This window comes from Anabrus simplex, chromosome 1 (assembly GCF_040414725.1).
Source record: "Anabrus simplex isolate iqAnaSimp1 chromosome 1, ASM4041472v1, whole genome shotgun sequence".
In the NCBI taxonomy this organism is placed as follows: Eukaryota; Metazoa; Arthropoda; class Insecta; order Orthoptera; family Tettigoniidae; genus Anabrus; species Anabrus simplex.
Genome location: NC_090265.1, coordinates 792,088,955 through 792,116,098, shown reverse-complemented (window position 1 = coordinate 792,116,098; position 27,144 = coordinate 792,088,955). Strand labels below are relative to the sequence as shown.

General features: G+C 38.0%; 1 protein-coding gene across 1 annotated transcript in view; it reads right to left on the bottom strand.

Moving 5' to 3' along the window:
* PolrMT (mitochondrial RNA polymerase) overlaps positions 1-27,144 on the bottom strand; it is a 306,750-nt gene that overhangs the window by 239,153 nt on the left and 40,453 nt on the right. The window contains exons 5-6 of the mRNA XM_067136262.2: positions 9,971-10,105; positions 7,543-7,707 (exon numbers count right to left, since the gene is read on the bottom strand). Of these exons, the coding sequence (XP_066992363.2) occupies positions 7,543-7,707; positions 9,971-10,105 (300 nt within the window). The remainder of the gene's footprint in view (positions 1-7,542; positions 7,708-9,970; positions 10,106-27,144) is intronic.

Here is a 27,144-nt window from a genome sequence, read left to right as displayed (position 1 = left end):
TCATATGCCGAGATAAGATTTGCTAATGCCTCTTAAAAATCATCAGTCTGTCTTATTTTAGGTGGCTTGTATATGATCCCTATTAATATCTTTTTATGGCAGTCTAATTCTACAAACATAAATTCTGGTCGCAATGTAAGTCTTGGGTCAGAAGAGAAAATTATCTTATATTTCAGGTCATTTCTGTAATAAAGTAGAAGCCCACCACCTATTTTTTCAGTGCCGTCATGGCGTAATATTGAGTATCAGTCAAGGTTAGCTGCCGATGACGGCATGTCTGTACGCATTCAGCTTTCACTGATTCCAATAATATGTACACTGTTCACTTCAAAAATAGCCTGTACCTCTTCCATATGAGTAATAATGACTGGCCATTTAGGTGGCAACAATGTAACAATCGTGGGTGGCTACTGAGCTGCTCTTGCAACACAAGTCCTGTTGAAGGTGGTAGGGACAAAAGAGAAGGGGTGGATGAGGCTGTGGAGAGGAATGTAGGTCAATGGTATTACCGTTGTACTCGTTAACGAACATTTGAAACTAAGCAGTAGGACATAAAATTAAGCAAGAAGTAAAATGAGCTTACCCGAGCAGCTGGGCGAGTAGATCCACTGACTTTCACAAGCACACTTACACACATACACAACACACACAAATAAAAACTAATCAGTAAACACATAATTTCTTTCACTAAGTTCACATGTTCAACCTACTCCCTGCAATGTTTTTTGAGCCATCGTGCATATTTGAATTTTACTTCCATCTTCCCGTAAAACACAAATGCGTCCATCTTGAGTCCAGCATTTCTGCATTCCCCATAAATCCCTTGCCTGATTAAGGATATTTTTTCTCACACTTGTGAGAGACTCAGTTAGCATGATCCACTGCCCTTCAAATCTCGCTTCGCGCGCCACACTCGATCACGATCATGATATCAAAGGAACTTGATAATGATCGGTCCATTTCCATGTTAGACCACCTCAGCAGATATTTGATTACGGCGGCCCAGCCTGTGGCAGCGATCCACATCCAGAACTGAAAGTTCTATTGAGAGTTTATTTTTTAGTGTCTCTAGCATTTTAATGTAAATGTCCTCGGATGGCTGTTCCGGGACACCATGCAATAAAAGGCAGTTCCTGCAACTGTACTGTTCGGCCTCATCCAAAACGTCATCTTGTTTCTAAAGCAGATTTTTTAGAGCCTTCAACTCCCCTTTAAGCTTAGAGATGTCTTCGTTGGCCTGTTTCTTGAATGTATGGAACTCGCCGCCAAGCGCTTGGAGCACGTTCGGTGGGTTGGCGGCATTGACTGCTGAGTCTAGGCGATCTTGAAAGTCTTTCATGGAATCTTTGAAAGCCGGTATCTTCTTAGCTACTTAGTTCACATGGATCAGCACTTTCTGCAACTTAACTTTCTATTTATGCAGGGTGTAGCAAGAGCAACTTTACTCGAACATCTCACTTGCCGTAATTATATTCAAAATATCTTCTCTGGAAATGGGTGAAATTGCCCTAAATAGATTCAATAGTTTCATTGTCAGGTTGCAATTATGTCTTATCATCTCATAAAATTCAATAATTTTATTTCAAGTTAATAAGGAATACCATGGATGAAATTTCTAACTCCACATTAGTGATAGACTGTCATAAATAAGATACTCAGATCGTATAACCTATTAACATCCTGTTATTTTAGCTTAAATCAGTTTAAACCATATATATAATATGTAATTTTCTTCGAAATTGCCATATGAGTATTGATTATAGGTTATAGGAATTATTTTCATGACCAATATCTGTTATTAGCTCGCCAGTTTATTACCAAGTTGCCATTTACTATGCGATATGGATTATTCAATGTTTAAACATCATTACTACCACTCAACCTAATATTAATCCACATTTGGGTTACTGAACTATTCATTATTTAATCACATATGAAAATCCTTCCTAATACGTTTTCACATTTATCATAATTCATCAACTACTTTCTTTTATACAACATTATTCCATCGTTTCATATTCCCTTTCTCATATTTTTTTCATATATGTATACTGCACCATTCTACGTAACGCATAATTCAATTCACTTCTCAAATAATTAAATTATCACTTCATGGATCAACAACTAAATCATATGTCTAGCAATACACATCTTACTTAGCCATATATATTCATATTTAACCTGCACTGGCTTATACTTGGCAATATTTACGAACTTGGTAACCTACGACTTGATATTAACATGTATCATACTTCATTCCCATCAAATCTTCCTATCTTTGGCATGGTTTATTGAAAATTAACTGAAATATCACTAATGTAACACTTCACTGACATATGTTCACTTTCCTACCTTAGGATGTACTTAAATCATACTGAAGACTACCTATGACCTTCCTTCATACATCACTATTGAATTACTCGCGTAGAAACTACATGTTATTAAACATATCACAAAGATATAACAACCTATTCCTTCCGAAAATAATCAATGAACAACAACCTTCTACAAAGAAAAACATAAAATGATCTTAAAATAAATTGTGAAGCTTATCTTATTCTGTGTCTGCCTGCTGCTGGGATTGCCGTTTGTTCTGCTATATCCTCCTTTGTACAGGTTCTCCCTTGGTTAACGGATCAGTCATCTGGGATTCTCGGGAAATGAGCTCGCATCTGTGGGTGATGTCGGCTGGAGTCCATCATGTAGGATGCTAAAAGGTTTGTTTTATCACCTATTCAATACATATAAATTTTATAAATTAGGAATTTGTTATTGATTCCACTTGAGACATGTTTCGCCCTTCATTGAGGGCATCATCAGTCAAATTATCACCTCAAGGCAAAAAATCAGGTACTTGGTTGGTAGTTGACATGAACAAAATAACACATATTATCAATACACATACAAAAATTAAGTATGGGAAATAGTTGTACAAAAGTGATGGTTGAACATATGGGTTTATAGATGAAAGGTCAGCACCAATGCGTAAAATTAAAAAGTAGAGTTCGGCAGTGGTGCTCTGGAGAACAGTTGACGTAATCATAGGAAAATATAAAGTTTAAAAATATTTACATTATAACAATTAAGGGAGAAAAGGTGTAGTGTTCGGCGTCAATGTTTGTAACCAAAAATAATGTCAAAGGTTGGTAACTATACAGTATTTACATTGTTCAATTGAACAGTTGAGATAAAGTTTTAAAAATATTTACATTATAACATTCAGCGTAAAGGTTTGTAATAAAAAACAATGTCAGTGGTTGGTAACTATATAGTAATTACATTATCTAATTGAACAGTTGAGAATTTACAATTATATACACAATTACACAGGAGCAGCGTGGTGCGCAAGGATAAAAAAAATAAAAAATAAAAAATAAATTTTTTTTAGTACCCAGTGCGTCCTGATGTTTTAGAGGTTGGAAGAAGGAATTAGCATTGACATTTCAGAAATATGTAGAGTGGTTTATTTTAGTTAAAATCACCGGGGGTAGGGAAATATTTCATAGCCAAATGAGGTTTTATAGGCATCAAGCTGAAAGTTGTCTGGTTGCAGCACCGAGATCGGTACGGAGACTGGTCAGTGTGGATGGAGATTCATGGGTAATACGTGCGTTTGAATGGCAACAATGGTGACAGTTATTAGTGGGTAATTGCTAATTAGGAAAATGTTGCGGGTTGAAACTTTCGCTTATTCTTTTAGTTGACTTCTGTAGCATCGAATGTGATGTGAAGACATTGGTGTGAGATGCCGGTGAGACAAATTGATATTGTTCCGTGGAATAAAGTATGACGGACTTTGAGATGAAGTTGTTGTTTTTTACTGGTCTGGTGAGATAGAATAGAGTTGCTTGTGTTGTGAACTGCGGTGGAGAGATTAGAATGTATACGGCAACTGCAGAGTCAGAGCGTTGTAGTTGGGGTAAGGCATCTTCTCATTCTGACTGTGAAGAGGAGCCGTAGTGGCACGCCATATTCGTGCCGATGTGCGCTGGGTTCCGGCGTGTTGTTGAAAGTTGTATTGTATGAAGAGGAAGTTATTGTTTCTTCAAGCCACACTGGTTCACCTTTGACATGTACTTCCAGCTCCATTTTATACGGCATATATTTGAACTGTGTTCGAGTTGCAATATATCTAGTGACTTTGCACTTGCATACTTAAGTTGCCTGAAACACATACGGGTAACAAGGAAAACAAGACTTCCGAGCTAGTTATTCGCGAAATCTGTATCATATTTTGTTACCTCGTACGTACAAACATTGACGCCGAACACTACACCTTTTCTCCCTTAATTGTTATAATGTAAATATTTTTAAACTTTATATTTTCCTATGACTGCGTCAACTGTTCTCCAGAGCACCACTGCCGAACTCTACTTTTTAATTTTACGCATTGGTGCTGACTTTTCATCTATAAACCCATATGTTCAACCATCACTTTTGTACAAATATTTCCCATACTTAATTTTTGTATGTGTATTGATAATATGTGTTATTTTGTTCATGTCAACTACCAACCTCAATGAAGGGCGAAACATGTCTCAAGTGGAATCAATAACAAATTCCTAATTTATAAAATTTATATGCATTGAATAGGTGATAAAACAAACCTTTTAGCATCCTACATTCAGTATCTTCAATACGGATAACAATGATTTTTATCACTTGGAGTCCATCAGTCACCAATCCGATGCTTGATTTAATGAACCATCACATCGATCTCTTGCGCATGCATGAAAAATAGATTCAAAGATTAACATCATCTTCCTGTTAGTTGCGAAGCCTTCTTGTACTATTATGTTATTTTATACACTTAAATGTAATGTAAACTCGGATGATATATACAGATTACCAATATGTCTGTCGTGGCTTATGATCGTCTAATTCAATGGCAATTTATCTCAAATGTTTGCGCGTTTTTAAACTGCGTTTCCTAACGAAACCCTTGCTTTTCTTCTATGAAATTCCAAGGTGAATCCTATCGTAATCTTCTTCTTCTTCTTTGTATTTAGTCTTAAATTTATCAAATATTACATGAATGGAAATATATTCTCATAACGATTTCGATTTTTACCGAGAAACTTGATATCTTAACTTCGAAATACGTTGTTTCTTCTACAGAATTACTCTTCCGATCTTCACGCCTGCCTATTTCAAAATCAGTTCTCTCTTGTTCTCTCTGTTGATTCTAACAATTTCCGATGGTATGTTTTATCTCAGTTATGGCCACTATGATTCCAATTGCTTGTATCATTTGACTTGTATTTTTCTGCCGATTAACATACAAACTTTTTTACGTTATTCACGGCAAATGATGACTTTTAAATTCTGTATTTTGGTAATCAGGACAATAAAATGGCACACTAGCGATTCCAAACTACCTCACAATTTAATTACCATTAGATCTTGAAACCTAAAGGTCTAACTTTTAGAGATAGTTACATTTTAAAATCTTGAAGATGATTTAGTTGCTTTTAAGAAAAATCCACTAGCAGAAGTTAACAAAGTTCAGTTAAATAATCAAACCATTGCCGAAAAGGTCCATTAATATGTAGGCCAAATTTACAATAACGTCTTTTACTTCAAATAATCCACAGCCTTGGGAGAGCTTCCAAAATATTATGAGTACTTACATTTTTGAAGTAGAATATCCAAATTCACAACTTATGCTATCGTTATCAGCTAGGCACGCAGGTAACTGTCAACACTCACATAAGATATTTCTAGTAATATAATAATATAAAGATAAGTTGGAAAACACAGTAAAAAAATTTAAAGGCGTTGCCTTAGTTCTCCAACATCTTAGCCTGGAGCGTCTAATTCCATTCTCCAAACTACCCGATTACACCAATATGTCTTCCAAAGCACAAGCCAATTTACGATCATCATGGAGGCTGGCAGTCAGGCAACTCGCCGGGAAGATTCAAGTAGAAGCAGAGCGTACAGTTCAAAGGGGAGTCCTGCGCGCGCGCGCGCGCGCGCACGCACAATGGATTTGCTTATTGAGTGAATGGGGAAGATCGAAGCAATTGACGTAATAATTGCTGAGTACAGATTTAAAATAACTTTGCATGGTAGACTGCACCAATAGGCGGGTGTTCCAAACAATCGATGATTAGGCGGAATTAAAATCCCAATTCAGAAACAATAATGTCCAAATATATATAATTGCCGATTTTCATGTCACAAGCTGTGTAAGAAATACACAGTGTTGTGAATTAAAGGCTCGCACCATGCTTCAAGGACTGATGGTATTATACCTTTTTTTTTTTCATAAATACTGTTATAAAGTTTTTTATTGATTTACAGACAATAATTGAAGACAGAATAATATCCTTAAACAAACTTCTAACTTATGTCAATGACCAACATATAGCACCTATCATTTCTCAAAATGATCATCATTTGCATTCCCACAGTTTCTAAATATCTGTGGCCACTCATCAATGGCATTATGCTGGGTCTCAACTAGAAAATCCACCACTGCCTCACCAAGGATCACCTCAGGCTGTCGATACTAGACAGTACCATTCTCTCAAGCACAGCCCACAATTTGTAGTCCAGTGGGTTAAGATGAGAGCTGCTGGTGGGCTAATCTGGTGATGGGCACATTGCTCTGAAGCCACTCGTGTACTGTTCTTGCCTTGTGAGCTGGAGCTGAATTGTGCTGGAAGCTGCACAAAGTCTTCAAAACCGTGTCCTGGTCCACGTTGGCAGAGGGTTTTTTTAACCCCCTTTTCACAGAAATGGAGCACTGTAACTCCACCATAGGCCACTCCCCACCAACCATTACTGAAGCAGGGTGGTGAGTTCTCCGGACCCTAGGAGCTTTCTCAAGAGCTCCTTATGAGTTTGAAGCATACACTGATCATTCTGGTGGTTGAAGTATTCCTCAATGCTGAAAAACTCTTCAGTTGTGCAAACACTCTTGTGACCATTGAGAGTGTAACATAAGAGATTTAAGCTTTCTCTGAAGCTTGAGCTACAGACTGAGCAGATGACCTGTACTACGTCCACAAGCCCTAACACCTAAGTCACTTCTGAGCACATATGACTCTGACATTTTTGAAATGTTCAGCTTCCTCACCATGATAGATTGATTTTGGACAGGATTTCTTTGGAAATGAGTCGCCACTGCATTCACCAGCTTCTTGATCCTTACATTGCATAGGCGATCCTGCCTCAAGTGGTCAATGGTAGTCCCAGTCTCAATGAACTGTTGTATGGCCAACTAAACAAACATTGTGCTTATCTTAAACTTTTTAAACGTTGTCAAAATATATGAAGCTGATTTCTCAACCCTATGAAGAGTTATTATTGTCGCACAATTATTAAATCTCCCTTCCATTGCTAATACTGCCAAAAACAAACTTTCTCTTCTACAGCTCAGCTCAGACTGGCTCCCCTAAAGTGTTGTTGCAAGGCAGTTCTGACCTTGAAAATCAGTCATACAGTGAATGTCAAAAGTTTGTAACAGCGTTTGTGTTAAGACTAGGTATCATGGTCATTAAAAAAAAAAAAAATATTTTAATAAATGTTACTTACTAGTTCTTGCATCTCCATATTACAAGTCTGCGCAAACTGTTTGCTTTGTGCATCATCAGGCATTCGTCCAACACATTCGAAACATGCAGCGTATGTTTGTACCGTTAGATCGATATTATCTTCACGTAGAATCTGGAGCAATTCTCTGATTCGATTCAAGTTACCCTGGAAAAATTAGGTTCAATGCAGTTCTAAAATAACAATCACATCACTTGATAATATCCAATCACCAAGTGGTGTAGCAGAAATAATCTGTAAACAAGAATATTACATCCTGTATATACAAATCAATTGGAAAAAAAAATCTATTTAAAAACCCAGAGAATTCTCATCAACATTAAAGGTAAAGTTTTAAACACACTGTAGAAATTTTCTATGACTATGTTATTCCCATTCATGAACAGCCTATATTTTTTCTCTTCCCATCATTTATTCCCTTATTTATTTAAGCTGTCAACACTTTTTCTTTTTTTTAAAATACAATTTGCTTTACGTCGCACCGACACAGACAGGTCTTATGGCGACCATGGGATAGGAAAGGCCTAGGAGTGGGAAGGAAGCGCCTGTGGTCTTAATTAAGGTACAGCCCCATCATTTGCCTGGTGTGAAAATGGGAAACCACGGAAAACCATCTTCCGGGAAGCTGACAATGGGGGTTTGAACCCACTATCTCCTGGATTCAAGCTCACAGCTCCGCGCTCCTAACTGCAAGGCCAACAAAGTAAAAGGCTAAGAGAGCTAAACCTTCTAATAAACAGAAGTTTCAGTTTGAGAAATGCGGCGTCTGGTGTTTTTTTTTTTTTTTTTTTTTTTTTTGCTAGGGGCTTTACGTCGCACCGACACAGATAGGTCTTATGGCGACGACCAAGGCGTCTGTTTTACAGGTTAGGGGCGGCCTCATTGAAACCTGCAGTTAGGTATAAAATGCCGTTAGGTGTGGTGAGCCCACCATAATAATAACCTAAATGGAGTGACAAATTGGATAAAGACAAAGAGAGAGGAAAATGATCCACTGCCCGATCCAGGAGCTCTCCTGGACAGAAGAAGATATAAAAAGTTCTGTAATCTGTAGTACCAAAACACATATTTCTAAAACATAAATATAAAACTAAGGAACTCATATCAACAACTGAAACAAAAACAGAGTACCTTATTTATAATGGAAAAGCACAATCTAAGATTAATCATGTCCTATCAAACAATTAACTCTTAATATTCATTATAATAATTATAAAATATATGATTATAATAGTTATGATGACTTAATATTCAAGCCATTAAGCATGGACTTTTTACAAATTTAGAGAGCTCAGCTCTAATCCAATTACGAGGGGTAAGAGATAACATTAATGTAAATGAATTGTCTATGAAGATACTTGGTCCATTAAATCACATTTGGGGACTGGTTCATTCTCAAAATCTAGAATCAAATACCCCAATTTCCCACTCTCTTGGATGTCAGATGAACTCAGTGTAAGAAGGAATCCTTTTAGTCTACATCAGCCAACATCTACTCATCTCTTGCTTACACAATGCACTTGCTTTTTTCCCTCCACCCTACTCTCCCACAGTAACATCTGGAATGCAACCATATGGAGAGTTACTAATCTTCTCTCCTCCAGTCAAAAATTTTGGATATTTTCTCTCTTTGTGTGCTAGCCCCAGGATGTAGTTAGCAAACCTGCCTCTAATCCAGGGGACCCAAGTTTGATTCCTGGTTAACCTAGACTGAGGGATGGAACAGGGTTCACTTAGCCTCATGAATTCAACTGAAGAGTCAGACTAAGTGGCTCAGACGGTACAGCATTGGCCTTATGAGCCCAAATCTGATTCTGGTTCTGTCTGGTGGTATTGAAGGTGCTCAAGTATGTTAGCTTCATGTTGGTAGATGTACCAGCACATACAAAAACTCCTGTGGGCAAAATTATGGCACCTGGGCATCGCCAGAAACCATAAAAATTTCCCAGTTAAATCATTATTATTATTATTATTATTATTATTATTATTATTATTATTATCATCATCATCATCCGAAAAGATGCCTCATGAAGGAAAGTAAACCCATCATCATCATCATCATCATCATCATCATCATCGTCATCATCATCAACTGCAACTGAGAAGATGCCTGATGAAGGAAAGTAAACCCAGTTAAGAAAGCCAAGCAATACAACTAAGAACTGCATGTGACACTCCAATATCTATCTGAGTACACTGTACATGATTAACCTCTATGCAAATTACAAACATTTTTATAATTTAATGTAACATTTTGCATTAACAAACAGAAATTCACATTGCAATTTATTTGAACAGACCTGCAATAGGACAACTGTGGAGCATACATTTGAGTTTAAAAGTTTGTAATCACAGTCTTAACTATAATTTAATCCAGTACTATCACTGTTTTGGCAGAAAAGTCACTTACCTTTGAAGCAAAGCCATGCATCAGTATGTTGAACAATTTTATCTCCTTCACCTGAGGTTGGTTGTGGTTTGCTTTATGACGATTACGATAAAAGAGAAGAGTGGCCAGCCCTCGATTCAGCAGACCACAGCTCACCTTATAAATTAGACAGAGAGATAATTAATTCCTTACAGTTAATTATTGGTAGCTAAGGACTTCTAGGCACAAATAAGTTACACAGAAGCTAAATCAAAACAGAGGTAGTTAAAAACAACATAAAAGGTTTTCAGCAATACAAGGATGAAAAAGGGCTAGGACTGAGAAGGGAGCAGCCATGGCCTTAATTAAGGAACAGCTCCAGCATAGCTACACGACCTTAATCACAGAGTCAACTCGCTCAGTGCCTGTAAGTCAGATACCATCCCAGCATTCATCTAGATTTGAAGTGATGAACGGTAGAAAATCCCTAGGATACCCAAGAGTTTGATTTTAACCCAGCTCTCTTGTCAGTTGTGCAACATGAATAGACAATCGGATTTATATACTGTATAAATCACCAATATATGCATGCAAGTATGCTGTTAAAAGTGGTGAAACATGCATTTAAGTATGCACTTATTTTCATGTGTGAAATGCAAAAGTAACAAACATTCCTTTACTAGACTCACGTGAATAACCCACACCGATACATAACATCATGACCATGAATAATCAACTGAATGAAAAACAGGAAAATCACACTACTTACAACTGAGGCTTTTCCACTAGTACAAACAATCCATGCATAGTGTAGAACTTGTGTTTTTACAGGTCAGAAATCTAGGAAGCCCCAACTGTCATGGGCAGTAAAGCATGTATATAAACTCTGTGAAAAAAGACTTCCAAAACAGGAGCATGTGTGTGTAATTGTGTCTCATGTTAAGAAAACTGTAACTTGTAATTAAGTACAATAAACGTGTGCAGAATCATAGTTCAATATCAGTGCGGTCTTGTAATGTGTATTCGATTTTCCATACTGCAATAATTATTAACTCTCTTACATAATGGCGACCGTGACAGGACGGGAAAAATTGAAGCAAGAAAGATCGCAAGTGAGATGCATGTTTACGCGGGCTATCGGCCAAGTGAAACACAATCTACAGGAAAACATCATAGATAAAGTGGAACTGGAGTCGTCGATAAGGCAAATCGTCTCTTCAAACTGGATGAAGAAATCTGTAAATCTTGGTTATGTGAGAGCAAAGCAGAAGACGAAGCCTACCAGAAAGACTACGATGATGCCAAAACCTACAGAGATGAGTACATTATCATCAAAACAAGGTATTAAAATGTTATTCAAGTTCATTCTGTAGCTGCAGACCAGGTCTACGAGATGAATAGTGCCATAGTACAGGCACCTAACAGATATTTCCATCTGCCCAGACTGGAGCTCATGAAATTTGAAGGGGAAATGTAAAGAACTGGCTTGGATTTTGGGGTCAGTTTAATAAAATTGATGCCGACAAATCTTTAGACGACGATGATAAATTTCAGTATGTTTTGCAATCGATGGTACTAGCTTCAAAAGCTAGGGAGCTGGTGGAAAGTTTCCCTCCATCAGGCGCTAATTATTGCCCATGCTAATGAACAGTTAAAATCTCGCTTTGCAAAGGATGAACTCCTTATTGAAATTTGTGTACGTGAGCTTTTTCCCTTGTTCTAAATCACATTACTAGGGGGAAAAGTATGGCACTGAACACTTTACATGATAAATTGGAAACTCAGCTGCAAGCTTTGGAAACTTTAGGAGTTATCTGGGAGAAATATGCTGCCATGTTGTACCCTGTATTGAAATCTTCATTGCTAGAAGATGTAATATTAGCCTGGGAAAGAGCATGAAACAACAGGAGTGAAGCAGACGAGCAGGATATTCTAGCTAGCCTACTGGCATTTTTCAGGTTAGAAGTTGAAAGTGAAGAACGCTTTGTGCTCGCTAGATCTGGTTTCAGGTTAAGTTTTGATGCTAAGAGTTCTGCGTCAAAGACAGATAAAGTACCCACTGCTGCATGTATTTTAGCAAGTGAGAGTAAGTGTTCTACTAAGGATGCATGTCCATGGTGTGATAAATCATCCCATACTTCTGTAGTGTGTTTTAGTAAGAAGTTAACGTTAGAGGCCAGGAAGAATTTGCTAAAGCAAAAGGCAAGACGTTACTTGTGTCTTAAAGCAGGGCACAGTGCTAAGAAATGTAAATGTTTTGTGAAATGTTTGATCTGTGATAAGCGCCATGTTACAATAATGTGTCCACAGTTGTGTACGGAAGAAAGACAAGTGTCCAACAATACACCCAGGGATTCACAAACCAACGGAAAAAACTGTTTGCTATCTCAGCAGGGAATACAGACATTGCTACAGACATTTATCATAACTATAGTCACTGGTAGGACGACACGCTTGGCAAGGGTTCTTCTAGATTCCGGCTCACAGAGATCATACATTGTAGATCACATACCCTGAGAACTCAATTTGGAAAGTTTAGGGGAAGAGACATTAAGTCACAACCTCTTTGGTGGAGGCGAGTTGAGGGAACGGGAACATAAGGTCTACGATATCAAATTACAAAGCTTAGACCAGAAATATGAATGTTCAGTGACAGTGTTGGATCAAAGTAAAATATGTAATTTTGTTCAACTGAAAAATCAGAAAATATTTTCACAGTTGAAAGAAGCAAACATCACACTGACAGATCAAGGTCACAATGCACCAGACATTGAAATCCTGTTAGGAGCAGATGTCCTCGGTAAACTTTGGACTGGCAATACCATGAAAATTGATGATGATATTATGGCAATTGAGACACGGTTAGGATGGACCAACATGGGATGCAGGAAAAATATAAAAGGTGGACAAGTGGTTGGGCTCACTAATGTGCATTTCAGTTTACAGGATCTCTGGGAACTAGACGTCATAGGAATTCTAGACCAAACAGAGCTGAAACCTAAGGCACGAAAAGAAGAAGAGATCTCAGAATTGTTGCAGCTATATACAGATGAAGACAACAGATATGAAGTCTGCTTTCCATGGAAGGAAGGACATCCTGAGTTAACAGATAATCGGACAACGGCTGAGAAAAGACTAGTCACTGACAAGACATCTTTCCAGAATTGATAAGCTTAATGAGTATCATGAAGTTTTTGAAAATTGGTTGAAGGATGGTATCATTGAGATGGTTCCAGATGCAGAAGACAGCAGCTCAGGATATCATGCAGTGATAAAGGAATTTAGTGAGACAACAAAGATATGCTCAATATTTGATGCCTCTTCTCAAGATACTCGAGCCAACTCACTGAATTCTCGCTCGGAAACAGGTCTAAATTTAATAGAATTGATTCCGAGTCTACTACTTCAGTTTAAAAAGAATGCAATTGGAGTTACTGCAGACATAGCCAACTACAGATCAGTGTAGCACGTGAGGATCGACAGTTTTTTAAATTTCTCTGGTGGAAAAGCTGTGACTCGCGAGAAGTGATAACATTAAGACATTGTACGGTGGTATTCGGGGTTGCGCCAAGTCCTTTCTTGCTAAGTGCTACTCTGCGCAATCACTTCAAACAGGCACCAGAAGAAGTAAAGGAAACAGCTGAGAAACTGAAGAAATCATTCTACGTTGATATTGCGTTACATGTGTTGATTCTGAGCAGGAGTTGAGAAAATTCATCAAAGAAGCAAAGGAACTGACGTCCACTGCAAAATTTGAGCTCCAAGGATGGACTAGTACACAACTTCATAAGGACGCGGAAAAGACTGGAAGCAGTACAGTACCATTGTTGGGACTACTATGGGAAACTAACGCGGATGAGATTTTCTGTGATATCTATACTATAGGACACACCAGTAACCAAATTACAAAACATATGCTGCTGTCCATTGCTCAGAAAGTCTTTGATCCTCTTGGTTTTGCTAGTCCAACGATGTTAGTGCCAAAATTACTCCTACAGGAAACTTGGAGATTAAATACCACTTGGGACGGATATCTGCAGAAAGAGATATTGGGCAAATTTCTGGCATGGCTGAAAAATGTGCATTGGCTTGGGAATTATCAAACAAAACGAAGATTAGCAGAGGCCACGATTAAACCAGAAACAGTTAGCCTACTTTTCAGCAATGCCAGTAAGAAAGCATACCCTGCTTGTGCTTTCTTGTGTACAGAGCATTATGGGGAGACAACCGTGCATCTCGCACAGGCCAAAGCAAGAGTGGCACCTTTAAAGGACTGGTCTATCCCTTGACTTGAACTGATAGCAGCCCTTATTGTGTCAAGATTGTGCTGTGAAGTGAAGAAGAGCTTAGGAATAGAAGGATGTAAGACATATTGCTGAAGTGATTCGTTGGTTGTTCTCACATGGATAAGGAGAGAATTTGATTGGAATATCTCTGCCAGCAACAGATGCAGAGAGATCAGACAAAACACTTCTCCAGATGAATGGTGCTACGTTCCAGATGCTCTCAATCCGGCCAACTTGTCTTCCAGAGGGTGTGATGCAAAGATTTTGTTCCTCAGCCGATGGTGGGAAGGCCCTTACTGGCTTCAGGAAGAGAAAGGACAGTGGCCACAATTAGAGATACTTGCTCCAGAACAAAATGTGAACAAGGAAAGAAAGACGATGACTTTGTACACTGTTTCCAGTGGCAACTCAAGATTCAGTAGTAATCTTCATTATTTTTCCAGTTATGTGAAGATGCTAAGAATGATTGCTTGGATACTGAGATTTTGACATAATTGTGCCAGCTCGAGCAAGAGAACAGGAGAACTTCACTATGAAGAAGTAGAGAAAGCGGAAATAACGCCGTTACAATGCATCCAATTAGAGCACTTCAGAAATGAGGAATCAAAAACCCTGAAGGCACTCCAGACATTCAAAGGCCAACATGGGCTGATTAGAACCAGATCAAGGTTATTGCTTAGCGATGAACCAGACAAATTCAAGCACCCAATACTTCTACCTCAAGACGACATCATAATCCATCGAATGGTATTTGAGAAGCACTGTCAAATGCAGCATGCTGGCTGCCAGATAATGATGTCCAACATCAGGGAAAGGTTCTGGATTATTGGCATTGAGAGATTGGTACGAAACATAGTGAGGGAATGTGTGACTTGTAGACGATATCAAAGCAAACCAGTAGAACCCCCTTCTGCACCATTACCGAAAGACCGTGTTAAATGTGCAGCGGCATTTGAAGTGACTGACACTGATATGGCAGGTCCCTTATACCTGAGCTTGGGCGATAAGGTATGGATTGTACTATTCACGTGCACTGTCTACCGAGCAGTGCACCTTGAGCTTGCCAGGTCCCTATCCACAGGATGCTTCATGATGGCCTTGAGAAGATTTATTGCCAGACGGGGAAGAGTACAGGTCATATACACTGACAACAGCACCAACTTTGTAATTGCGAGCAACAGCCTGAAACAACTGAATTAGCAGAAAATAATTGCTATGTCCTACGTACAGAAAATCAAGTGGATATTCAACCCTCCGGCCGCACCATGGTGGGGGGAATGGTGGGAGAGATTGATCCGCATGGTAAAAGAACTCCTGTGAAGAATCCTAGGCAGAAAGGTTGTAAGTTTTGAAGAGTTGGAAACCATACTGTGTGACTTGAAGCCACATTAAAATCTAGACCATTGACCTTCACAGAAGACACGGCAGAGACTCTGAACCCATTGACACCGGCTATTTTTGTACAAGGTCTACCAAGAAATGATGATGTTGTAACCGTCCAGGCTTCTCCAGCCCTACTAATTTAATATAATATCATGTTACGCGATATCATTTGATATCAAGTTTATCCGCCATCGGCAATTATTCGTAATAACATATTTATTCTACGTCAAGCATTTGTAAATAAGGCATTTTGGAATCATATTGTATATATGATAACATCGTTTTATTATTTAAATTATTATATTATGTAGGATAGGAATTCATTATGTTGTAAATACGGTCAATATGTTGAGACATAGTTGTTTTCATTTCATCTCATATTTGTGTATACGGAGGATTATTCTTGAAGCTGGGGATTTTGCGTGACTCATGGGTTTGGCGAAGGCAGTAAACAGCGACCCGCGCGCGAGGCTTGCAAGCTGGTCAGAGTACATCATCACCACGCCTACTGGACTCGGCAAGGAAGAAGAGAAGGGGAGATGATAATGCGATCTACGAATCAGATGTTTCGTTATATAGAGATCTGTGATTAAGCTGTTACCAAGAGTGGGGGAGCCCAGTGATATTATCAAGTGCGGAGCGAGATACTTACAGATACTCCATCACTACTACTTCTACTGTGAACATCTACTTTGAACGACGTTATTTGATTTTTGAAACAGTGTGTGGTCGCTCCGCGACATAGTTATTTTTGTACAATGTGTTGTCGCTTCGATACAGTACTTAGGTGCGGTAATGTTATTGGATCTGCGTGAGACGAAACAAGCTTACGGCTTGTGTTATTTTCAGTAAATATTCTGGACGAAGAACTATGTTTAGTTCAAGTCCATGGAATTTGGTACAAGTCTGTACCGTATAAATAGTATAGCTCAGTTGGATTGAGATTTCTACTAATATGGAAAAATTCATATCTCTGAATTTTCTCCTCATACGATCAACGCTGATCAGTTTTTACAAGTATAGGGCCAATGTCTGATTTAAAGACTAGGCAAGTAGGGAGTGTTAGTCCAGATAGCCCGTACCATATCAGAGAAGGAAGGAAGGATGTCCATGGAGCAAATTCTACATCGAGAAGAAGAGAACGAGTAACCACGGAAACCAGATGACTTCAACGGAAGCTGCAATTTGTGAGCTTCAACTAGATAAAGCAAGCAATTAGTAAATTCAGTAAAGTAAATTCTAAATTCCTCCACGCTTTAAGGTAACTTTTCCAATTCATCTCATTTTTTTTGTATAATAAATTCATTTGTATATTATATTGCGTTAATTTTCTTTCTTAAGCGATATTTAATGGTTAATTATTTAAAATCCTACCCCTGTGATTTAAGTGTAAGTCTCTATGCTAGTAAATATAAATTTTGGTTTTGGCACCCAAACATCACATAGAGAAATGGGAAACCATGGAATGTTAATTGTTTCTATTTGCGTGGCAATTTGCGGGCAAGCCACAAATAGTTTATTTGATATTCATGTGTCCCAAGGTAATAACTTTCGTCTCCCCAAGTGTTTTGACGAGGGGTTGAACAGTTACAATGTAGACTAGGATGAAATGGATGCCCGCAGCCTGAACAGAAGGCTAAGATATCTTAAGAAGCTCCGAGATGACCTCCGTCAGCGTTTCCGCAATGAATATTTGGCCATGCTGGTCCATCAGAGGATGCAGAAGCAGGGAACTCTACAGGTGGGAGAAATTGTGCTGATCGAGTCAGATGGGGTGAAGAAATTCAACTGGCCCCTTGGTCTGGTGTTAGAAACCTACCCAGGAGCAGATGGCAATGTAAGAGTGGCGAGAGTAAAGACTGCTCATGGTGAAAGGATTAGGCCACTTTATCCTTTATCCTTTGGAGGTGTGTGCAACAATGAAGCAGCTGCTTGTGGAACGTGGTTCCCCATTGAACATCCAGCCGAAAGATTCTAAGGTGTCCGAGGTTGGAAGGAAGATACGTACAACTACAATGTGAAAATACCTGACAGACTGAACTTGTGAGGAAACTAGAACAGGTTGCAATTTTGTGTTACCTTTAAAATTGCAAGGTGGGAGGAACTTGTGTTTTTACATGTTAGAAATCTAGGAAGCCCCGACTGTCATGGGCAGTAAAGCATGTATATAAACTCTGTGAAAAAAAACTTGCAAAATGGAAGCATATGTGTGTAATTGTGTCTCATGTTAAGAAAACTGTAATCAGTAATTAAGTACAATAAACGTGTGCAGAATCATAGTTTAATATCAGTGCGTTCTTGTAATGTGTATTTGATTTTCCATACCGCAATAATTACTAACTCTCTTACACACAGTTTGTAAGACATATCAATATATATAAGTGTTAAAACTGTAAGATAATCTATAAACTAGATAAGATACAGTATGTTAATGAATACACATGATAAATCCATTAGTAAGGTTTCAAGAAAACTGTGTAAAAAAAACACAAACATGAAGAAACACACTTGAATACATATTCCTCTTTCATAATGCACTGCACACCTTACTTTTCCTGTCCATAATTTGCTTTGCAGTAAGCCTCCGTGGTTCAGGCGGCAGCACGTCGGCCTCTCACAGCTGGGTTCCGTGGTTCAAATCCCAGTCACTTCGTGTGAGATTTGTGCTGGACAAAGCGGAGGAGGGACAGGTTTTGCTCTGGGTACTCTGGTTTTCCCCATCATCTTTCATTCCAGCAACACTCTCCACTATCATTTCATTTCATCTGTTGTGACGTACCCACTTGGCCCACAGATGAATGACAAAATTATAACGTGGCGGGTCACTTTAATATTAAAATAAATAAATGATATGTCATTGTTTCTCCATAAACAGTATCCCAAGGGCACCAGTCTTCAAGCTTATGGCTTGAAAACAAAAGTAGATAATTAATAATAATAATAATAATAATAATAATAATAATAATAATAATAATAATAATAATAATAATAATGCATAATGAGACTCAAAAAACTCCCAGGGGTGAGGTGAACGGAACACAAATCATTAAGTACACTAACTTGGAATTTAAGGATCATTAATAATCATTTCATAAAATACAAATTAGAACAGCTATTTATTAAGATGAAAAACGTGACGTAACGGCGTTTTAACGACATCTGAACTTACGGAAGCAAAAGAAAAATTGAATGAAATTAATTTTAAAAATGAACTGTTGCGCGAAGACTTGCAGTAACTTATGCCATAAGCTCACCATATGTAGACTCTGTTGTCTTGAAGCTGATGATATGTGGATCTCGTACCGGCTGCCTTCTCTGTTGTTGGATTCCAGTCCTACTTCTACATTTCCTGTCCTTAACACTTCCTACTGTACTCCTTACATAAAGTCGTAATGAGTCCTAATTTTAAGTGCAAAACCACCATGGGTTATGTTCATGGAGAGAATACATTCGTATTCTTCCGTATTACGGAACAGTAGCGTAGCTAAATTCATAATAAGAGCTCTCCTGCCCTATACTAGTCAAAGCCGGTCTCCCGTTGACTACCTCTCGTCATTGAGATAACAAGTCCCAATGAGAGTAACTTTTGAGTAGAATATACTCAGATGCGAAGTGAACTAAGTTAAAATCTTCTCCGATGTGTAGACGTAGAATCGTAGTAAGAGTATGAATAAGAATATAAATGAGAAAGTCCGAATGTCCGAATCTGAATGTCCTCTCCAGCCCTTGTCAGTGGTATTTATCGGTTCAAAAGTCTCCTTCCATCATCCATATCACATGGTCCAGTAAGATTCGAGGTCTCATCCCTTCTCCGATGTATAGCTGTGCATCCATCACGTTGCTTCATTACGTTCATTCACATAGGCTGAACTTTCCCGCTGAAATAAAGCGTCCCGAAGCTGAGTTTGAAAAGTGGGTGTTAATAATGTATCAACTGTCTCTTCATGAGGTGGAGAGGGTAATATCTCTCGTAACCTCGATGACGTACTTTTCCTGGAACTGGGCTGAAATTAGCCTGCTGACTCTGGTCACCTCACAACGGCTATTGGAAAATTTACTGCAAGTTATAAATATGCGTGATGTTGAAATACTTTACCCAATAATTTGTTCGTTCAGAATACGTTATAGCCGCGATACAAAGAAATGAAATGATGATTGAAATGGATGATAAAAACCCTATATATATATACATATTAATTTAAAAATGACCTATCAGTGATTAAATATATACATCTTATCAATTAAATATATAGTTCAATAATTAAAAATATACAGTGATGTCCCAAACATCACATTCGCCCCTCTGAGCCTGAAACAAGTAGTACTTCCATTGAGGGCTCACACTTACACTTTGCCACTTACGTTTCACTTGTTTTCAAAACCACTGTACATTCATTCATTACTGTATACAACATAACACTATTTTACAAAATTACAACTTGATGATTCCACCTACAACTTAATAACAAATAATATATAACACTTCAAAATTTCCATCAAAACACAATATTACAACTTAGCGAGTTTCTGATGTCTCACTTTCTCAAATGTTCGTCACCTCTTGCTGATTTTATGAATCCAGTGTATGCAATACTTGACAATTCAATTTAGATCTGTACAAAATTTACACAAACAAAATGCATCGTATTACTCTTTCAAGTGTTTATACGTTCTTGCTGTATGACTATCACTTCACACACGCTAACACATTCACGTGGTTTTAGCCTAGGGTAAAATTATTGCAAGTCTTTATGATGACTTCTTATAGTCTACGGGGAATTTACAAATTTTAAACTGCAATATTAATGATCCTCATTATATAAAATCAAATACTAGATTACCCATACATGGCGTTACGTAAAGAGAACAGACGTAATCTTGGTAATGAACTCGTGTCAATCGTATACACACACATCATGTAGCAAGCAAAACAAAACTTGGGAAACTCCACCTACCAGAGAGCAGTCACTCCACGCTGCGACAGGTGTATATTATATAAGAGATAAGCGTGGCCTGGCTCACTGACCTATATTCCAGCACTATGGAAAATCCCCCGGACTCGTAATATATTTACGTAAATTCTGAATGTTGAATGAACCCAATAAAATGCAATCACCGTCAGATAATTTATAAGCACAAGGTCCTAGTTTCTTATGTATACGATAAGGTCCTTGATATAAAAGGAAAAACTTTTTTGTGACTAAATGCTGTCAGAGGCCTGTCCTCTACTCTTAAAGGAATCTGCCAAAAACTACTTCTTAAATCAACAGATGAAAACCATTTTTTACCCTCAAAGCTCTGAATTAACTCTTCAATAGTCTGTGATTTTAACTGGTCAGTACAAATACGTCTATTCATATCTCTCCCACAAAAGCATGATCAATAATGTCGATCGCCTCTTCCCAGTCCATAAACCCTTCCTCAATCCGTTTCCCAAACCGTTTTTATACTATTTTAAGAAATTCTAATGGGTTAGTTTGTTTCCCATTGAACTTCGGTAATTCGATTTCCTTACTGTAAATCCCTCCATGACTTTGCCTCTCAGTGTTACCTTGCCTTTCTCTTACTTCTCGTCATATGCGTGCTTCTGCCATCGCTATGCGGTTATCTACATCTTTATCTCTTCCTTCAATTTCATTCACTACAGTGTTCTGTTTTTCTTTCAATGTCTTAATTTCCACTGTATTGCCTTCTACTATCGCAAACTTTTCTCTTTGTTCCCTAGTGTTGTCTTCTATTATACACTTAACCGTATCGATCTTGTTTTGTACCTGATCTTTAAATTCTTTTATTTCTTCCTTTTGGATCTCAACTTTATTATTAATACTTGTCACCTGTGTCTCTAACTCCTTTCTAGTGTTGTTGCTTTCTTTTTCCATTAATCCCAACAACTCACTCCTCTGCTCTACAAATTTCTTTTCTACCTCTTGTTTGTTTTGCTTAGTTATCTCTTTCTGTTCCTCTATCTGCTTGTTAAATCTTTCATTTTGTTTAAATAATTCTTGTAACTGTTTGCTATGTTCGTCCATCCTTTTTTTTTTTTTTTTTTTTTGCTAGGGGCTTTACGTCGCACCGACACAGATAGGTCTTATGGCGACGATGGGATAGGAAAGGCCTAGGAGTTGGAAGGAAGCGGCCGTGGCCTTAATTAAGGTACAGCCCCAGCATTTGCCTGGTGTGAAAATGGGAAACCACGGAAAACCATCTTCAGGGCTGCCGATAGTGGGATTCGAACCTACTATCTCCCGGATGCAAGCTCACAGCCGCGCGCCTCTACGCGCACGGCCAACTCGCCCGGTCATCCTTTTATTAGCTTCGACCTTGTGTTCATTCAATGCCTTACTTAATTCTCGTTTAGTTTGTTCTACTTCATTTTTAATTTCTGATTTAGTTTGTTCCAATTCCTTTTTTATTTCAGATTTATTTTGTTCCATTTCATTTTTTATTTCAGATTTATTTTGTTCCATTTCATTTTTTATTTCAGATTTATTTTGTTCCATTTCATTTTTTATTTCAGATTTATTTTGTTCCATTTCATATTTTATTTCAGATTTACTATCCTCTATCTTACTTAACATTAACTGCATCATTTCAAGTAACTGATTATTATTACCCTCACTGTTAGGGCTAACCTCCGCCTCGCCCCCCATCGTACTATCGTCTGAATCTAACGTAACTTCGTCATTCCTACTCTTATTCCCTTCGCTATCTTCGCTCCTAATATCAGTTTCCTCCTCTACACATTTATCTAACTCTTCCTTAGAATTACTTAAAGTACTACCCTTCAGCATGTGTCCACTACGCAGCGTCATGACTTTTTCATCTTGCTCAGCCATGTTACCCCCAAAATCAAACACACAAGAAAAATATACTGTGGATACACAACAGTTACCCCCAAACTACTGATTTTATCCTTCTATACCAGTACTTAATAATTTACGAGCCCCTCAGTTGTGGCGACTTGGCCCACAGATGAATGACAAAATTATAACGTGGCGGGTCACTTTAATATTAAAATAAATAAATGATATGTCATTGTTTCTCCATAAACAGTATCCCAAGGGCACCAGTCTTCAAGCTTATGGCTTGAAAACAAAAGTAGATAATTAATAATAATAATAATAATAATAATAATAATAATAATAATAATAATGCATAATGAGACTCAAAAAACTCCCAGGGGTGAGGTGAACGGAACACAAATCATTAAGTACACTAACTTGGAATTTAAGGATCATTAATAATTATTTCATAAAATACAAATTAGAACAGCTATTTATTAAGATGAAAAATGTGACATAACAGCGTTTTAACGACATCTGAACTTACGGAAGCAAAAGAAAAATTGAATGAAATTAATTTTAAAAATGAACTGTTGCGCGAAGACTTGCAGTAACTTATGCCATAAGCTCACCATATGTAGACTCTGTTGTCTTGAAGCTGATGATATGTGGATCTCGTACCGGCTGCCTTCTCTGTTGTTGGATTCCAGTCCTACTTCTACATTTCCTGTCCTTAACACTTCCTACTGTACTCCTTACATAAAGTCGTAATGAGTCCTAATTTTAAGTGCAAAACCACCATGGGTTATGTTCATGGAGAGAATACATTCGTATTCTTCCGTATTACGGAACAGTAGCGTAGCTAAATTCATAATAAGAGCTCTCCTGCCCTATACTAGTCAAAGCCGGTCTCCCGCTGACTACCTCTCGTCATTGAGATAACAAGTCCCAATGAGAGTAACTTTTGAGTAGAATATACTCAGATGCGAAGTGAACTAAGTTAAAATCTTCTCCGATGTGTAGACGTAGAATCGTAGTAAGAGTATGAATAAGAATATAAATGAGAAAGTCCGAATGTCCGAATCTGAATGTCCCCTCCAGCCCTTGTCAGTGGTATTTATCGGTTCAAAAGTCTCCTTCCATCATCCATATCACATGGTCCAGTAAGATTCGAGGTCTCATCCCTTCTCCGATGTATAGCTGTGCATCCATCACGTTGCTTCATTACGTTCATTCACATAGGCTGAACTTTCCCGCTGAAATAAAGCGTCCCGAAGCTGAGTTTGAAAAGTGGGTGTTAATAATGTATCAACTGTCTCTTCATGAGGTGGAGAGGGTAATATCTCTCGTAACCTCGATGACGTACTTTTCCTGGAACTGGGCTGAAATTAGCCTGCTGACTCTGGTCACCTCATACATACATACATACATTTATTGAACATAACAGGTGACTTCGCCCCTATACATGTTCACATGCAATAATAATAATAATAATAATAATAATAATAATAATAATAATAATAATAATAATAATAATAATAATAATAATAACAATAAAATGAATAATAAATAATAATAATAATAAAATGGATAATAATAATAATAATAATAATAATAATAATAATAATAATAATAATAATAATAATAATAATAATAATAAGGATAATAATAATAAGAATAATTAGCAGTCATTAGCTGAAGCAGTTCACTCACTCAGTGTTCATCCAGTGTCCTTATTATGCTCTGTACTTGCGTCACATTCTTGTTACTGACCTACACCTGATCAATAATCAAACAACAACACTCAGCATTTCAGCACTTGCATTCCAGCTAACTTTAAAACAAACAGACCATGCAATCCTGTCCTCTTACCCAACTCCACCTAACTAAGTACTCAGTCCCTATATTCCCTAATCCATTAGAATTTTAACATACTATCCCCTTCCCTTATACAGATAACTATTCCACCCCCCTATTCCCCTGCCCACCCTCTAACTCACTCTCCTTCATTTTACTCTCGCAGGCCTTTTTTGTCGCGCAAAAATACCTGTTCAATTCACCCCCTTTTTCCCATTGTTTAATAATCCATCTCAGTATTGCGTTCTCATCCCCTCTCCCCAATATTTCCCGATGCTTGGCACTCAATAATCCATGTCTTAACCCCCTCGTTACCTCACAGTCTCTTAGCAAGTGAAACTCATCATTCACATCTCCACAAAGTACACACCTTGTCTTATCCCTCCCCTGTAACCAGCCTGTATTCCTTGGCAAACCTAAAAGCCACCACATCATCCCATATCGTTTTGACCTATCGACGTATCTAATATTCAACCCTGCTATCTCCTCTATTTTCGTCAAAACAGTCAGCGAATTTCTTAGTCTGCTTTCCCCCAATAATTTCTGCCTATGGATATCTCTAATTCTCCTTTCCAGTATATTCATCCCTCTCACTTCTGTCTTTGACCAAACCTCCCCCCACAGGTGTCCTAATCCTATCCTCTCCAAATATCCCTTTATTTTTTCTAACCATCCACCCTTATACATGCTCTTAAATTGCTGTACATATGCTGCCTGTAATACTCTCCCACCTTCCTGTCTTTTTAAATTCATCCAGTATCTAACTATTCTTTTCACACCCTCTGATTCCAAATCCTCCCCACACATTAATTCCGCCCCTACATTTGCTGTACACCTCGGTAAGCCCATCACTAACTTAGCAAAACTACTAACAATCCTTCTTAGTTCCTCTCTTTTCTCATCCAGCCCCCAAACTTCTGCTCCGTATAATACCCTCCCAACGATTACCGACCTGAACACGAGTCTCAGTGTTTTATAACTGATCCCCGGGTACTTGAGTAGCAAATTTCTGACTGAGGCTAAGGCTGCCAATCCTCTATATTTCACTCTTTTGATCTGGTCACTCCAAGTTCCTTTATCATTAAAAATAACTCCTAGATATTCCAACTTCCTTACCTGTTCCAATCTTTCTCCCTGAATTACCCAATTCCCTTCTATCTTTCTTCTTTTGTCCACCTGTACTACCAATATTTTAGACTGATTTCCATTAATTTTCAATCCCCATTTCCTCGCAAATAGCATCACTGACTCTAAGGCCCTATTCATCGCCCCTGAAGTTAGCGTCATCAATAACACATCATCCGCAAATATCAGTCCTGGTACTTCCAAACCATTAATTACTGGTACAGCCCAATTTTCTGCCCCAAACCCCTCTAAAATATCGTTGATAAATAAAATAAACAGTATTGGCGATAACTTGCATCCTTGTTTTAAACCCACCTTGGACTCTAATGGTCCACTCATTCTCCCTTCTCCCAATTTTACACAAAACCTGACGTCCCTATATATTCCTTCCACTGCCCTCAACATCTTCTCCGAAATCCCTAACCTGGTCACCTCACAACGGCTATTGGAAAATTTACTGCAAGTTATAAATATGCGTGATGTTGAAATACTTTACCCAATAATTTGTTCGTTCAGAATACGTTATAGCCGCGATACAAAGAAATGAAATGATGATTGAAATGGATGATAAAAACCCTATATATATATATACATATTAATTTAAAAATGACCTATCAGTGATTAAATATATACATCTTATCAATTAAATATATAGTTCAATAATTAAAAATATACAGTGATGTCCCAAACATCACACTGTCAGTCATTAATCATTGCCCCAGAGGAGTGCGACAGGCCTCGGCAACTGATACAATTCCTATCCTCGCTGCAGGATGGGAGCTTCATTCATTCCATCCCAGGTTTCTTTTAAGGACTTTGCGATATATTGCTTGCACATGAAGTCCGAGGTTTCCTGGGATACCTTGTATTTCACGCTTCACATACTCCATAATGTCCAGAGAAACACAAAAACGCAATCCACTTGTTTCTAGCTTCTAGATTGATTCTGGTACGCCTTGGAAGTGTGTCTTAATAAGTGAAAGTTCCCCTTGAACCATTCCATTGCCGAAAGAGCTCACGGAATTAATTACACTAGTTAACAAATTTAAACTTTTTTTCTGCATCTGGTTTGTAAATGGGTGGATTTACCTAATTTTGGGGTGCTGAATACACTGGTAAAATCAGTTTTTCTCTATGACGTCACATTTCCTAGATATGCAGCAGAATAAAAAACGGCAATAGCGAAAATTGACACAATTAAGTCAAACAAAAATACACATTCAGAACGTTTGAAATCAATACTGTTTTGTATGTATATATGGGCATGATGCCAATAAAAGGTCCAAATTAGTTCAGAAGATATTTTCACCTTTAATCGTCTTTGGTTTTTGAAAAATGCGACGACGGAGCTCTTCTTTTGTTTGCCGTTTCATCACTCTCCCTAACAAGACCCCAGCAGTAGTCACCCATCATCGAAGGGTTCCAATGGCCTTGGTAACGGTGTTCCATGGTAAGAATGTCTTGGTGAAAGCGTTCACCATGCTCATCGCTTACGGCTCCCAAATTTTCCGGGAAGAAATCAAGGTGAGAATGTAAAAAGTGAATTTTAAGCGACATTCTACACCCCATGTTCTTATAGTTGTCCAACAGATCATTCACAATGATTACATAGTTTTTGTCTTTCCTGTTACCCAAAAAGCCCTTCACAATTGCTTTAAAAGAAGACCAAGCAGCTAATTGGATATCTGTGAGTTTGGTATCAAAGGTTGGGTCTTTCAGCAATTTTCTTATTTGTGGTCCAACAAATATACCCTCTTTCAGCTTTGCCTCACTTAATTTGGGA